At 39.9% G+C, this 16,614-nt stretch overlaps 1 protein-coding gene across 2 annotated transcripts in view; it reads left to right on the forward strand.

Moving 5' to 3' along the window:
• The first annotated feature begins 375 nt into the window (after positions 1-375).
• Positions 376-16,614, forward strand: part of ECHDC1 (ethylmalonyl-CoA decarboxylase 1) — a 41,151-nt gene continuing 24,912 nt past the window's right edge. Inside the window, exons 1-4 of one of the 2 annotated variants that reach the window (XM_010562500.1) lie at positions 376-626; positions 2,623-2,760; positions 7,287-7,508; positions 12,560-12,702. In XM_010562500.1, the coding sequence (XP_010560802.1) occupies positions 2,742-2,760; positions 7,287-7,508; positions 12,560-12,702 (384 nt within the window). In that variant the 5' untranslated portion in view covers positions 376-626; positions 2,623-2,741. Of the gene's footprint in view, positions 627-1,581; positions 2,347-2,622; positions 2,761-7,286; positions 7,509-12,559; positions 12,703-16,614 lie in introns of those variants that run through there. The other variant, XM_010562499.1, reaches the window with a different exon arrangement.

Raw genomic sequence — 16,614 nt, forward strand, 5'->3', positions numbered from 1 at the left:
AGGCGGGAGGCGCGGCCCGGCCCGGCCCGGCCCGGTCCCCGCGGGGCCGCTGAGGTCTTGGGGCAAAAGCGCGGCGGCCTCGCCGGTGCGGGAGCGGCCGGTGGTGGTTCTGCCTGGAAGACGTTGGGTGCTGCGAGCTTCCCCTCGCTTTGCTCGGCCTCAGCCCAGAGACCTCGGGTCTTATTTGGGGAACAGCCGGTTACAGGCCCTGCTCGGTTACAAGCCCTCCCTTGCCGGTTGATTTAAAATAAGTAATCTTTTTTATTTAAAAAAAACCAAACAACAAAACAGGCCGCTCCAGAGGTGCTTGCCTAGGTCAGACCGAGTGCTACAGTGCACAAGGTCAGCAGCAAGAAACCTCTGCTGGGAAAGGAGCTTCCTCCCCTCTCCCCCTCCGGTCTTCGCATTCTTCCCGGGGTGATACCGTGCTTTGGGATGCCTTTGCTTCCCGAAATTTAGGGTGTAGAGCCAAGGGGCCAGGTGGCACGCTGTCCTGGGGTGCTTCTGCTAGTTCCCAGCCCGGGTTACAGGGGAGCAGGAGATAACGTCCCCGAGAACTGTGCTGCGTGGCTGGTTCTGACATCGGGATGCAGTTTTGCTGTCAGCAGGAGTGTTTACTACTGGTGGTAAGGAGAGCAATAGTAAAGAGGAGTGTACTAAGTGGAATTCAGAGTGCTGCTCGACTACAAAACCTTTTACAGTTTTCAAGGCAAATTAATCCTTAGGAAAGTGTCCGTATTTGCAGTTACAGCTAAAATGAATTCATCCTTACTCTTTTTATGGTTTAGGATTTGGTGACTAAAAAGCAAATGGTGAGCTGGTTGTGGTTGTTTCTGCTCCTGTGAAGTAGCACGTCTGTTTGTTTTAAAGGTATCTAAAATACACCTAGTGGGCAGCGAGCTTTATGTGAACTTAAAAGTGTTTTCTGTCACTGTTATAGAGGGTCCTTTGCTGCCAGAGCCAAAGACAACCCCTTTAGATCAAAGCATTAAAAAATAAAGGGCCTGCGTGCTTTTTGCAGAAGGTAACAGATTCTTGCTCTCACCCTCTGCTGTGAAACTCAAGATCTTGTACACACCATGTGACCAAAATCAAACGTGTTTAGGTAGTGTCATGTGTATTTATGGAAAGACTTCTTTTGTCAGCTGTTTTGCATCCCTGAATGCCATTATCTTTCACTGGACTTGGGTATGTTTCTGTGGGATTTCTTTACTAGCTCTTCAAAATAATTAAAGTGATTAAAAGAGAATATAATTGGTTAGGAACAGAATGACAATTCACATCTAAACCTTAGCCTTCAGGGACCATTAAAAAATACAAAACTAAACAAAGAACAAATAATTTGGAAAACACATAGGTTGCTATCCCCAGAATTGAGCTGCTCAGAAACAATGAAAAAAACAAGGGAAAAAAGAGAGGTAGAAGCAGAAAAGAGATGTAAAGGGTAAGCCAGCTTAAAACTGAAACCACAGACAAGTTTTTTTTTTTTACTTACAATGTTAAAAGGTTTTTTTTTTTTCCCACAGTTTATTTTTATTTCACATGTGCATGATTTGAAGCCATTTCAATTAGTTAATTTGGACATCTTCTCCCTTCTTGTTCTCTCAGCTTCTGGACAGGTAAACATTATTTCTACTGCTGACATCTAGAAACTAGGAGGCCCGAGCTTTTTGTTCTCTTCTCAGTAATAATATAGAGGCTAAAAACCTGTCCTTTATAATACCAGGACTTCTAAAGCCTGTTTTTAGAGGAGTCATGAAGTTCTTTAAGTATCTTCACACTGAACCAGAGGGACTATTGATCCTACCTAATTTCTCTACAATGTGGGTACCGAAGAGAATGTACTAAAAATTTCAACAGGGTTCAGCAAGTTTGAGAGCCACGGCGTCTTGAGAAAGGCGTGAGCTCAAGGCAGCTCCTGTTGAACTTGGTAGGAGTCCCTGCTTTGTGTAGAGATGCTATAGAAGAGGTGCATTTCTCTTCTTAGGGAGGCAGAATTTCCCAAGCTTTGTTTAGTTTCTGTATTTGTAAATCACACTTTGTCAGTAGCTTTTCTGCTGCTGATCCCTTGGCGTGTTTAAGATCTGCTTGCTGTCTTCTTCCCACTGAAGGAAAGCCAGCTGGAGAGGTGACTGCCCTCAGCTTGCCTCAGCTGGTAATTATTAGAGTGGGAAGAACCTGTCAGGTAAGGTGTTTAAGTTAACCTAACCCACGCATCACTGAAGAAAGAAGAGAGATGCGTAAGCGGATGAGATAGATGAAAGGCTCTCTAACCTTCAGGTGAAGGGTGGTGACAAGCAGCTGGCAACACTGGCCTGTTCAGCCAGTGCTGGGGAGAAACTGCAGGTGACAGACCTGTGCTCTTGTCTTGATTTGCATCCAGGCTGGCCCCCTTTGATCTTGCTGTTTCTGAATTCCTTCTCTCTGGCCAACACTGGGATTTATTTTCTCCTCTCCCCCTCACCAGTTAGCCACCAGCCCATTGCCCCTAGTTCCAGACAGCTGGTGTTAATGATATTCACTCATTTTCAACCTACTTCTTTTTGTACAGATGGACTCTTTTCATGCTTTGGTTATATTTCTCCTTCACTCTCTGCTCTTTCATCTGCTTTCACGTTATAGGGTCAGTTGTGCCAGTCCTCAGCGTTGGGTCACCACTTGCTTTCCATTCATTCGTGAGTCACTGCAGGAACCCAGTGAAGCATCTGACAGTCACGGTCACTGCTCTCTGGTACGGATGAATGCCTTCTACAGTGACTGGTAAGACACATACACAGGGTTGAACTGTGAATCATCATCGTCTTCAGTTCACATCTTCTGTCCTTTTCTCCGTGCCCTGTCTTAGCATTTCTGTGCTTGTCACTGAAATTGCAGCTGCTGGAGGTGTTCATCAAGTCAAGTCCTCCTGTGCTGCTTGACCTGTCAGCTGCCCTTAATGCCTTTGGCAGTGTCACAAAAGTGCCTTTCTGATTAGTTTTTTGTTATGTCATTTGAATGTTTTCTCCTCCCTGAGATTTCTTTTGTGGATTTTGTATGTTGGATCCCTTTATTTCTGCTACGCTTTATCTCGGGATACCTTCATCCAAAACCAGAAATTCAGCTGACGGTTTTTTGCAGGTGACTCATAAGTCTGTATTTGTTCATCATACCTGTCACTTCCTGCCCCATGAGAAAGGGCACACTTATTTCCCTGATGTATTGAAAACACATCCCTGAATCTTTTCTCCCTGTTTTCTTTTGATGATAATTGAGGCACTGTCTTTGAGTCGGAATTTTCTCTGCTCATGTATTTTAACTTGCTAATTATTTCTGCGTAGCTGCTCTCTAGTGCGGCGTTTCTTGTTTGTGCGTGCAGCTCAAATGCTTATTTGGGCTCCCAACGTCCAGTTCTCTGGTTTGTCTTAGTTCTTCTACCCATCCAGGAAGTTGCTACCTACATTTCTTACCCATTTCTCTGGCCAGCTGTCTTTATGCTTGCTGGCAGTTGCAACTGGCAACATTGCTGGAGGTTGCTGTTTGATACAGCATGTTTTAAGAGAAAACATGGGGTTGCAACAGAGTACTGGCGAATGGCAAGGGCAAATATGGTTTTTAAAGAGTTGGGTCTTGTTAGTTTCCCCAAGAATCTCTCAGGTAGGGAATATTGGTGCTGGTGTTATCCCTATTATTTTTTTTGTTAACATCGTGAGAGCTGAATTTTAACTAGGCAGTTACCTTTTGGAAGGCCTCTGATACATATGCATACACAAAAATACATATACTGTGTGTGAGTGTCTGCATCTAGATACATATATTGCTTTTGCATAACATGTGTCATTCCTTTGATACTGAAGTGTTGACATTCGATACGTGTTCATATTAACCCACAGGCAAGGGTGTTACAAAATCACTTGAGTGCCAAATGGGATTTAAACTGTTGTTTTGGGTAAGAGGTATGGAATGAACAACTATTGATGTCCATACGATTGGCTTATCTCTTAGCTGTCACCAGTGATATGTAAAGCTGTAGCACTTAAAACATTTGAAAGATACTAATTGCCTACAGTGTCCATTATTCCTATACTGTCAGATTTTTTTTCACTGTAAAAACTGTGCATAAACTGTCTGTACTACAGTTGTTAATGGGTATAGCATGTCTGACTTTTTAAAATTAGACTAAGACTTCATTTCTGTAAGTGTATCTAAATAGATGTAATCATGTTAAACTGAAAATCTGAAAATTTTAGTGTAATAAATATCTCTTGGCTTGTCCTACAACATTGTGCGGGTTACTGCAACGTGTCTCTCTGGCACTGCTTTTACTTACAGTACAAAGAATCAATCTCAGTCATGCCATGGATTGCAAGTGTTCCACACTGATTGAAACTTTGGGTGTTGTTTGTCAGAGATCAGCAGAAATCCCTTTAGTTTGGGAGAGCTGTAGCTTAAATATCATGCTTTTCCTGAGTGGTTAGCTTTCTCAGACTGAGCTGTTAAAATAATCTTGTTTTTATGAGAAAAAGTACTGGGCACTGACTGGTACTGTATGAGATGGTTTTAAAGAAAATAATTCAATGATAATACTTTGCATGAGTCATTAATCATGAGTCATGATCAGCAGGCAGTGATGTCCAATTTGTTTTCTAATCCTGCACTTGCTGATGCTCTTTATTACCATAGTGATAATAATAAAGAGCTGTTAATGCATATAACCACGCAGCTGAAAATGACAGACGTTTTTTTGGTGGAATAAGATTTCCATAGCTTAAGTCTGTTTTACTCTGTACATTTTTTGACATGAGAAATCTATAAAAGTGATCAAGCAAGTATAATTTGGCAGGGAGTTAGGTCAACCGAACAGACTTTGCCCCCCCCCCCCTTGTGCTTTCAAGCCAATCATTGTGGCTGTGGAGAATTAAATCTAGTCTGTCTTCTTATGAGGATTGGGGAGGCTTTGTATTCATTAAAAACTGGGAGTTAATTGTTCAAACTACGTTTTGCAATGAGAGCCTGCGCTATCCATGTTTTTAATGTTTGCTCTCTCCTGAGCAAAGACTAGTAGCTGGATGGAAAGGTTTTTTTGCATGAGTGTATGTTGGGGAATGACTGCTGAGGTTTTAGAGACAATGGAAGGCAGTTTCTCCTCTGAGAGCCTGAATATAAAAAGAATCATTTAGCTGAGAGATATGCTTTGGAAACCTGTTTTCACTCTTAAATAAAATTTTACCAAGAGAAGTGATTCTGAAAGCTCTGAAAAGTGATGGCTGAAGTGTTGCAGACAATAGGAGAATGTGCATAGATGGAGAGTGTTGGGGTGCAGCAGCAGTTGGGTGATACTGTTTATGAAGTAATGAATCACGTATTGAATTAGATTTTAACTTGATTAAATTTTAATTAGTTTTATTAGCTTACACTTCAGTGTAGAAGAGTTGATCGTGACTGATTAAAACCTTGAAATTAGTAAGGAACTCAGAAGACCCTTCAAAGTGTCTCACCAGATGTTAAAAAATGATTCCTTTACCTATTCCAGCGTATATGACCTTATAATGCATAGCTTCGTATAGGCCTTACTAGTTTCTTTGTGTTGCATTTGTGAGATAGTGCTGTATTGGTGGATGCAATGTTGCAGGACAGGTATCAATCTACTGGCATAGGAGGCTCTTCGAAATTGCCTGGTACGACGAATGCTCCTCCGCATCCTGTAATGTGGTTGCTGTGCAAACGCCTCTGTTTCAATGAGGATTATACCTGCCCCAACAGAAGCATTTTCTACTTTAGTGTAGGATGGTACAGCCAGAGGCAAGATAAGAGTTCACCCAACAGGATTGTTCACTTCTTTCATTATAAACTAATTGTGTGTGGGTTTTTTAATGTGCTTGCTTGTTCATGTGTGTATAATAAATGTTTTAAAAATTTTGAGTCTGTAAACTGTAAGATGCCCTGAACACAGTGTAAAATGTAGCTGTCACCAAGTTCTGTCTCAATGAGTATGTTTGTGTTCTGGGTTAACCTTAGAAAAAATTTCCAGGAGCTTCTTGCCAATTTTCAAAGAATCTTGTTTCTGCCAAATATGATTAAGAAACAAAGATTGTCTTTTCCCAGTTCTCAAAAAAAATTCACATCTACCATGTCTTCTGAACAGCTGTATCCATTAAAAAGGGAGTTGAGGCAAAGCTAGAGCTAGTCTAGCAAATTGCAAGATTTAAATATAACAAATCTTTTTGCGTGTCCTATGGGGGTTCTTTTGATTCCCACTCTGAGTGGCTTCTAGATGACATCTTTTTCAGATTAGCTGTCTCCAGTTCAGGGTTTAGCCATTTCTTTCAAATCACTTGTAAACCACTTTCTCCAGTAGACTCTTTTCCAAAGTAAATAAAATAAGGCAGAGCCGCAGATCAAGAATAATATTTGATAATGACTTTCTTATTATTTCCTGATATACAGGCATACATTGTCGAGTGGAAATAGTGGAGGAATAAACCATAGGTATACTGGTACATAGAAATAATTTACCAATATTATGTACCTTTATAAAAGGCAAGTGTGGTGCTCAATACATAATACTGTTGTACTCTTTTCCTCCTTTGGAGTACTGCACAGGTTCTGGTGCTCTGTGTCCAAGTGAAATCAATTCAAAGTGCTGCTGGAATGACTGGGAAAAATATATAGCTACCAGGGGCTAAGCAGACTAACTAGTTTTAAGGTGGAGTGTGATCAATGTGTTTAGTGGAATTAGGTGACAGGGAACGGACCTCAATATAGTAATGGTCTTCAGTTCTTAATTTTTGTGTTCCTCAAGTATTTCTCTTGGGAAGGTCTTGCTGTACTAGTTGCTTACAGAAAAGCAGGAGATCCAGATCCTGGAAACTAGGGGTTTTGGTAGGATTTTTCCTCCAACACGGGTGTGGGGTTTGGGTATTTTTTTAGGAGGGAGAATGAGGGAGGGTTTGGAAGATTAGTACAGAGTAAGTTAGTCTAATGGAATACGTAAGGGTCTTAGTACAGTTCTTGAGCCTCTTTCATGTTCTGCATGTGAATACTTTTGGGTAATTTTTGCAAGAAAATATTTTAAAAGATGCTAATTTCTGGCTTAACTACTAAAACAACTTTATAAAACTCCTATTAACTTTGTGGGAGTAGATTCAAACTACTGAATTTTGCAAATACAGCCTGCAGTGATTTCTGTAGACTTTATGATTGCATCACCTTTATATTAGTTTCTGCTGTCCTGCTTCCCTCTCTGTCAGAGGACTGAGGTGGATCTCAAAGGAAGTTTCCTGATTTCCCCCTGCCCCATTTATTTCCAGAAATGGCCATTTCTCTGTGGAAGAACTTACTTCAGACTACAAAGGAAAGGCTACTACAACAAAGAAGGATGTCACTGTATAATGGTGCTCATGGCTATGAGGAAGAATTGATAAAGAAGAAACTTCAGCAGTTTGCTGGTGGATCCATCAACCTTTCCAAAGAAGACAATGGCATTGGAATACTTACTTTGAACAACCCAAAGCTGATGAATGCCTTTACAGGTATTAGTTGTTGGGATTGCTGGTTTGTTGGGGGTTTTTTTCTCCTTCATTTACCCATTTCAGCATTTTGCTTAAACAAAATGGAAAGCTATGCCTTAGCGTTCCATAGTTAAAAGAAGAAATTTTAAGTTTTATTCAGATGTGCAGCAAATGCCCACTGTTCTGCATAGTAGTTTTGCCATAAAGGTCATAAGAATATATGAAATTCTCAAGGACACAAGGACTGTCTGGCAGAACATGCCTCTTCCCCTTTTTTTTCAGTCAGCACAATTCTGCTACTGTGCTTTTTCTTGTATCTCCTTTCATTTTGTCGCTACTGCTCTGGAACATAAAGGGTATTTTTATGGGGGTGGGAAGATGCCATCTTTGTTTTGTAGGTGGTGTAGAAAGGGTGAGTTTACTTCTTTGTTCTTTACCTAAAGCCTTCCCTGTAACTTGAGCTTCTGTAATTTGGTCTTTTCCAGTCACCCAAACTGACTTCCATTTCTTCTTCATTTGCCTTATGTCTTAAATACCAATGTCTGGTTAATTAAAGATCAGATGAGCTAGGTATTCTCAGCTGTTGCAGATCAGGAATCTATTTAATATGCTTTTATACTGGACAATACTTTGCTATCAAAACCAAGTGTTCTGTTTTATTAATTATTTAATTAATAATGTTTTATGAGAGGCTTTTGGTCTCCAAGACAGGTATATTTGCTGTCTCTCCTTAACTGTCAAGAATACACCTATTTATGCCATTCTCTTCAAACATAAGTGGCACAGATTCAGAGCCTGCATCTGCCTGAGCTGCAGCTGTGCCTAAGCCTTTACTGTAAGAATGCCTTTATCTCTTAATATTTTGAAATGGATAAGTTTGTGTCATCTTGTTAATTTCTTTTTTTGCTGTTCTGTTTTCCTGCCCAGTTCTTACTGTTCCTTTGCTGTCAGCAAATATGTTTACAACCCACTAGCAAAGCGTAGAGCTGTTTACATGAGGAATGTCAATCTACTCCTTCCACTAATGATTGGAAGGAAAGCTGAAAGGAAGAGAACCTGACAGAACAATGGAATTAGTGGTAATGCACCTAGGCAGGTCTGCAGTTTCTCTTTTGTTTCCCTTTAAAAGCTCATGTATAAAATCATTGCCTAACTTGAGAAGTTGTAGCTAAAAGACGTTAGCGTGGGGATTGTCCTTCTGAATACCTCCCTGTCAGCAAACATGTTATTATACAATCATAATTACATTGTTGTTTCCTCTTTTTCTACAGATTGGTTTTTATTTTTGACTCAAAATAGAGCTGTGCAAGGTACAGCTTGTAGACTGTGTGCTCTCAGCTTATTTGTTGTGGAAGTTGAAAGGGGCATGAGAAATGAGATGTAATAGCGAAAGGAGGAAGGACAGACAAAGCCCAGTCTGCTATGGCAATCAGATGTAATACAAGTCAAATTCCTTAAACTAAACTTTCACAGAAACTTACAACTATATTCTCTGTCTTCTAGGTGCTTGGCAGAAGGGGCTGGGAACTGATGTGTTGAAGTGCTGAGCAGTTGCAGCAGCTATTTAGGCCACTGGTGGCTGTGCTTTGACTATACAAAGTGTTGATGTACTGAAATCACATCTCAAGTTGAGCACCCAAATTTAGCAGATATTTTCTCTGTTGCTTAGTTAGTGGTCTGTAAAATAATGTCTTCTCTCTTTATAGAATTGCTGTGAAAATAAATTATTAGTGTATGTGAATTAGATGCTCTGGTAGCAAAGAGGAGCTACAAAAACCCCTGAGGAAATTAATAGTTGTGTCTTTGTTGCAGACCCTGATTAGCATGTAGCAAATGAGCCATGGGATCAAGCAGTTCTGTTCTATGGTAGTGTGTAGAGCCCTGTAGAGAGCAGTACTCCATTTTGCTAGGTAATATGCACAAAAATTTGCTCTGGAAAATATTCCTATGGCAGTTCAAGAAATTACTGCTTCTTTCTACTGTGCACCTCTGCTAGAGACTTTTGTTCTTACAGGAGAGAGAGTAGAAGCAAAATCATGCTGGCCCCTTGGCTGCTGTGGCAGATGGCATATTAATTTGTGCTGCTCTTCATTTCATTTTAACATTACCGTCTGTAAACCATAGTTGCTGAGGAACTAGCAAGCACTTGATCCTTTTCCTTTTGTTGTCTATCAAGTAATATGCTTCAGGAGAAGTATGGAAAGGAATGGGATGTGCAACCCATAAATTGCCCCAGCAAGACCTGGTTGACTTCATCAGCTAGAGCCTGTAAATACCTCCTTCCCCCCGCAAATAAATTCTATTGATTCTGTGTCTCAGAGCTTCTAGATAGTGGCAGATGTGAATTTATATATACGTGTATGCTTCCTTTAGAAAGCTGCAAAACATCATTAAAGTGTTGAGAGAAATCCTATTTGCCAGGCATTTACTTTACACAGCAGCTTTTTATCTCAAAGGAATTATGTTTATTCTAAGCTTGAGCAACTCACGGAACCAAAAGCAGAACAAAATTGTTGGCAAATTGCTAATGGGCAATGTGGAGGTTGTTATGCCTTTTTTCTCTTCTTAATTGGAATCTGATAGCCCCCTGTTTGAAATGGTCTCTTTGGAAACAGATGCTAATAATGTCAGTTTAAGCCTGGTGGAACCAGTTTCAGCAGCCCAAACTCTTGCTGAACTAAAGTTGATTTTAACTTAAAAAAAAAAAAAGGAAGCCAGCCTGCAGGACTTAGATAATAATGGTGATAATTTTATTTTCTAGAATTGACTTTAAAGCATTTATTCTCAGATTATAATTAAGCTGCAAACAAATTATTCCAAGTCGATTTAGTTCTCTGAAGAGCATGAACTTACTGGTATCAAATACTGAAGGACCAAGACTGGCAGAATGAGGATTTGCTTTAGTATTGTGTCCTTGTCATTATATAAGACATCATGGACTATATATGTTGGTAAAATAATAGTTCAGTGTTGCCAGTAATGGAAGGGATCCTCTCCCAGGAGGACGGGACAGGCTCTGGCCAGTGTCTCTTGTCCCCTGCTGTTGCATGTAACTGGCTCACATGGTTCCTTTTTGTAAACTCCATTTTACAGTTAACTACAGTTTTGGCTCGTAATACTCTGTGGAAAGACGCTTTGGTACCTCACTGTTTTAACTATTAAAAGCACCACAAACAGTGGTTGTGCTGTGTCTTGATTCTGGCAAAGCCTGGATGCCAGCCCAAATACTCTTCTTGTACGAACACTTGGCAAATATGCAAAAAGTTAAATCCATGGGGTTGATGCACATCTATTTAAACAGCAGCATTTGTAGAAAAGTCGTTGTTGAGTGTACTGTTAGGCTGGGAAAGCATTTCAAGTGATGAGCCATGAAAATCTTATCTAGGCCTAGTTCTGCTCTGTATTTTCATTCATGGCTTGGATGATGAAATAGAAGGTGAACTGCTGAAATGGTTAGATGACCCCAAACTGGGAGAGCTTGCAAGAAGATTGTTATTTGGAGCAGAGGAGTGGAATTCAAAGTGATCTTGATTAACTGCTACAAAGAGCTCAAGATCAACAAGGTGAAATTCAATGAAAGCAAATGTAATGTGCAACACACAAAAAGCATTACTGAATTATAAATACAGAAGTGAAAGGAACCGGTAAAAGTGCTGGAATTTGTTAGAGGATCATAGTCTGGACCTGACAGTGGAAAAAACCCAACCCAATGTCATTCTGGTATATAATATGTAATGCCCACTTAATTATTGTCCTCCTCAGGAACATTGTCAAAATGTGCTATTTCAGTGGCTCAGACCACACCTAAGGTGGAAGTGCTTGACTGAGCATTCACTCGACGTGGTGCTGGGAAGCTTACTCCATAAGGAACTGCAAGGAAAACAAGCAGGAGGGGGAAAAAAACCCAAAACCCCCTCCCATGTCAGGATGGCTACTAACAGGCAATTTCAGAACAGGAAGAGTTCTGTGCATGCAGGTGTAGGTCAAAAAACCAACACTCTTGACAGAAAAGGAAAGAGCCCTTGAGGGTATTAATCTAAAGCACATTTATTTCTGAAGAAGGCAGGCCTGTCCATCTAAATTCTTGTCAAAGGAGGGTAAAGCTGAGAGTGTCATCAGCCTGTATGTAGCCTGCTTTCTGAAATTAGTTTCTGTAAATGTTTTCTCTTAAGAGTATAACTGAATGAGAGTTGTAGGCATTCAGAGAGGAAGAGCTGTAAGTTAATGCTTGGTAAGCACAGTTGGTGTGGTAGATGCTTCAGTCTACGATGAGCTCTAGAAACAGGAGTTTGTAGAGTTCCATGTCAGGAAGGGTACTTAAGCGAACATACGAGAATATTATGTTTAAACTAAAAATAAAAAGCTAGTACTGTACAATCCATATATTTGGAGCCTAGGATATACTTTCTAAAGAGAGCCTTTCTAAAAAGGTACCAGGGAGGGAATCAAAGATGTTTTAGAAAGGCTTTTTTTTTTTTCCCCCTTCCTTCTTGTCCTTTTAAAAGATAAAAGACACTTTGCTCCTCTTTTCAAATATATCTTTATTTTCTTTTGGATGGATACTCCTAAATGTCCTTGCCCTCCAGCATAGTCTGGTCTTTAGCCTTTTTTAGGCATCTTTATTAACACTGACTGATTGTGCCTCAAGCCTACCTTGCACATGATTCTTTTCTGTACTCTGCCAGTTCTTTGGGCAGGGTGAAATGGCAGTAACATCAAAATGACTAGATGGACAGATCTGGATGGATACATGTAAGTTCATGGGTCCTGAATGCACATAATTGCAAACAAAAATAAATCAGGTAGAGTTTATGCTTGCCTCCTTGCACTTTTTTTTTGAGTATAACACAAATATCTTTCATGCAGAATATCCTTCAGAATTTTGGGAAGTGCATCCTTGAGGAAAAAAAATGTATGTCAGTGCTCGTGAGCAGGATTTAAGGTGATGCCTTCCCTTGTGTTTTTAAGCCCATCACTTATTAACAATAACTTGGTGGTGAAAAATGTAACATAAAACATGATGGTGATAATAATTTCCTGTTAAAAATTTTGCTTGTCCCCTCTTGTGACAGGTACTATGATGCTAGAACTCCAGGAGAGGGTAACCGAACTGGAAAACTGGAAGGATGGCAAAGGCCTTATCATCTATGGTGCAGGAAACACCTTTTGCTCGGGATCTGATTTGAATGCTGTCAAAGCAATATCCAACTCCCAGGCAAGTAGTGATAAAAATTAAGTTTTTTGGAGAAAAATGAGCTTTCTGATATTCCGAGATACTTTTCAGACAGAAGTGTTACACTATGCTTCTGCATCAATTTTACATGCAAGTCACAGAATGGAGCTTTTAATGGTTGAAAAAATGCTGGCAACCGCTTTAAGCCATAGCTTAAGTGTTATTGTAATTGATTTGTAACTCTGAATTTCTACATTACATCTCCTTTTTAGCCTTTTCTTTTTAAAAAGTCATTTCAGTTTCTCAGAGCAGTATATGGCAAATTTACACATCAAATAATCTGTGCTTCAGTAGTTTGACCTTTAGAAGCAGATACAAGTAATCATTTCTCATATATTCTAAAGTCAAAACCAAATTTAAGTAGCATGGGTGCTATTACAGAAAGGTTTCAATTTTGTCAAAACTGTGCTTGGACCAGCATAAAATGGAAAGACAGCTGCAATTCTTGTGCTGTAGTCCAGTCAGGTAAGTCATGTGAGTAACTATGGGGTTGAAGAGGACAGGGTTTGGCAGTTTTTCACTCATGCCACCCGTGTTGACAACTTTCACATATGCTGCAATTTTTTAAATGGGTTAATATGTAGTTTTTGGCAATGTGTGAAATAGGACTTTGTCAGCTGCAGGAGAAGGGGGTCTTCCTGTGCTGCTCTTACATCCCAGTTTGCAATTGTGGTAACTGGCATCCTGGTGCTTTTTTGTGGCCACTTCAAGTTTGAGGATTTAACCACACAGATTAGACATTTAATTGAACCTTCCAGTAAGAACACCAACTCAAAAACTGGTTAATCTGGTATTTGTCTTTGGTGATGATTTGTTTCTGTTGATGAAACTAAATATCATAAAAAACACAATGTCTTAAATATTTCTGGCCTGATAAAACAGGATGGTCCGGTTTTCAAAATGTATAGGAGGCTTTGTTTCCTTTGTGGAACACCATTAGAGGTATGCTTTTCTTAATATGGACACACCATGCTTTATAGATATATATGTTTTGGGGGGAGTTTTCTTTTGGATGCTTTATAAGCACTGGTCATTTAAAAAATATAGATATATCTGTGATTTGGGGGGGGTAATTGTTTTGGTTTTTTTTAATGTGAAATTTTAAGCTTACTTTAACATTATAGCAACAGAAAAGGAACTGAAACCAAACGTGGGTGAATTCTTTTCTTATCTGCAGTCTAGGCTTTCCTTCAGAGTTCTGCATTCAGTAAGTCTCAGTGATTGTGCTTCCATACTCTCTTTGACATTTAATATTCTGTCTATATGTTTATAGAAATTACTTGGAGCCACTGCAGTGGCAGAGAGGGCTCTTGTAAGGATTAGGGTCCCTAACAGATACACTGGGCAGAATGAAATGCGTAGGTATTAATTATAACTTTGTTGAAAATTCTCTGCAAAGAATCTAGAATTCATGCTAGTGCTGATCTGTAAGTGTAAGAGTCACCAGAAATGCTCCAGGAATAGTTAAACTTGGCTGCTTTCTATTTCCTCAGGAGAGTTCAAACTATCCTGAACTGAGAGTTTCTTTGTAACAGCCAACTCCTAAACCATCTGTTTGGTGGGATTTAATAGTCTTTATTAAATAAAACTTTAATAGAATAAGGAATAGCATTTGCTGTTTGCTAGTCTTGCAGAACTCTGCTCTCTAACTCACTGCAGATGAGAGAGTTTTGTCTGGTTTCAGGTTAAAAGAGCATTAGGTTAAGTTTTCTGTCCACAGGCATCCCTAAGGCAAAAGAAAAAACAGTGAATAGCTTCATGCATGAACTGGTATGGTTTTCCTTTTTTTTTTTTCCCAAGGCTGCTTTAGCCCATAGTTTTTAGTAATTACAGAAAACACTTTCATTTTCTTCAACCAGTTGGTTGAGGGAAGATTGTATTTTTCATCATCTATGATACAGTTTGCCTTTCCCTGTGGTGCAGAAAAGGCAGAATAGTGGCCAAGAATGCTGAAGGATTTTCGTGCCCCCTAGTGGCTCCTCTTCCTCTTCGTCCCCCTCTTCCTCTTCGTCCCCCTCTTCCTCCTTCCATGTTTAGTTGTTCCTAACCCTGAAACAAACCCAGGTCCCCGCCTGTTCTTCTTTGGCGAGTGCTAACATTATGTGACCAAATCGCGGAAGGCAAATTAATAGTGGAATTTAAAAACAAAAAATGATTTTTCTTTCTGTCCTTGTAAGCCTGGTTCCCAAGAGCAATAACCTCATTCTGGAGGGAGACTTGAAAAGCTGGCTAGCTGAAAAGCAGCAGAGGCTCTTGAAAGGACGGCTAAGAGGAAGGAGGCACAAAGGAGGATTTGACTTTCCTTGGCCCCTGTCTAGAAGCCCCAGGACGGAGGTTCCCGAGCAGTAAGCCGTGGAGGGAGGACTTGCCAGCAGTTGGAGATGGTGTGGAAATACTGTTCTATCTGTAGCGAAAGTGGACTGTAAGCTCTTGCAGCAAAAAGAGCCAGTGGTACAGTTTTCTACTTTATGAAGGTGACTTTCTTCTTTCCTGCCTCCCCTAGCCCCATCACAAACTATTAATCCTTTTCTTCCATATGTAGTGCATACTGTATGTTACCTCACTTTCTGCTTGTTAGATTTCTTCCTGCTCCAAGTCCAGTATTAGAGCTGAAAATGTGATTATTCCACTAGACTCCAGTGAATATCCCACTTATTCAGATAAAATACTCTGACTAGTAGTCGCCTTTTTCTTATCAGGAAGGTTTGAAGGGTATGTTGGCCGGGACTCAAGTAATTGTGATTTTTATTTTTTCTTTCCCCCCAAGTGTTTTCTGTGCAGGCATTTTTTCCATGTGATACACAGTAATCTCTCTACCACCTGAGAATATGAAGACCTTTCTTTTTGTCTGCTCTGTCATAACCGCATTTATCAAGCTGGTCTGTTCTGGCATTAATCTTTAATTACCGTTTTGCATTTTGGTATGAATTGAGATGGCCAGTTTGAATGCAAGGACTCTGCTGTGATGAAGTGAAAAATTACTTTCTCTGAAGAGCTTTTTTGCAGCTTCATGCTGGTGGTTGTAGTATGGGAATTGTGCAAGTCCATGCCTGAGAACTGGTACCCCGTATGTTTGTGTGGGTTTTAAACTTAGCTGTTAAGACAGCTATCATGGAGGATTTGATTGTTCTTTAATTTGGAATGGAAATATTGCTGTTGGTCTCAATGGGTGTAGGAGGTGGCTACAGTGATAACTAAAAGCCTCTTTATAAATCAACATGTGCTGAAATTTTCAAGCAGGCCTTCAGTGTAATGAAACTGAATTCACTGGTTCCTGTGTAGCAATCGTCGTGGCAACTTATATCTGCCAGAGATCTGTTCTTAGACACCATAATGCTGGTTGATGTTCGGCAGAGTAGGTCTTGGGAACGCAGGAATAAATGGACAATAAATCAGCTGAAGTTGACCTACTATTATTTCAAGGTCATGTTCCAAGATGTACTGACTTACTGCGTATATTTTCTTTCCCTGAGGTATGAGTCAGAAGCTTTTAATTAAGGCAGATTCTTTAACTTGCCAACCCCTGTAAAACTGTGTTTTAGAAATTAGTAAATGCCGATACATTTGTTTGTTCTTTTTCTTCCTATGATTTGTTTGGGGATTTTTTTTGTTTGGTGGTGGTTTTTTTGTTTGGGGTTGGGTTTTTTTTGAAAGACATACTGAAATTGTTATCTACTGCTTTTTTACTTCTACAGTGTCCAAACATGTTTTTTTAAAAATCTGGATTAAATGGCACGTGTGTAGTTCAGTGTATGCAGTTCAGTCTGTATTTGAACACAGTCATACTGGGTCATTTAGCCCAGTCATTTGTTGAGTTCCTGGTTAACAGTAGATGTCTGAGAAAGAATATAAGAACAAGGAAGGCAGATAGATAATGATTTTGCTTCAAAATAT

The sequence above is a fragment of the Haliaeetus leucocephalus genome, unplaced genomic scaffold (assembly GCF_000737465.1).
Source record: "Haliaeetus leucocephalus isolate CR32 unplaced genomic scaffold, Haliaeetus_leucocephalus-4.0 Scaffold160, whole genome shotgun sequence".
Classification (NCBI taxonomy): domain Eukaryota; kingdom Metazoa; phylum Chordata; class Aves; order Accipitriformes; family Accipitridae; genus Haliaeetus; species Haliaeetus leucocephalus.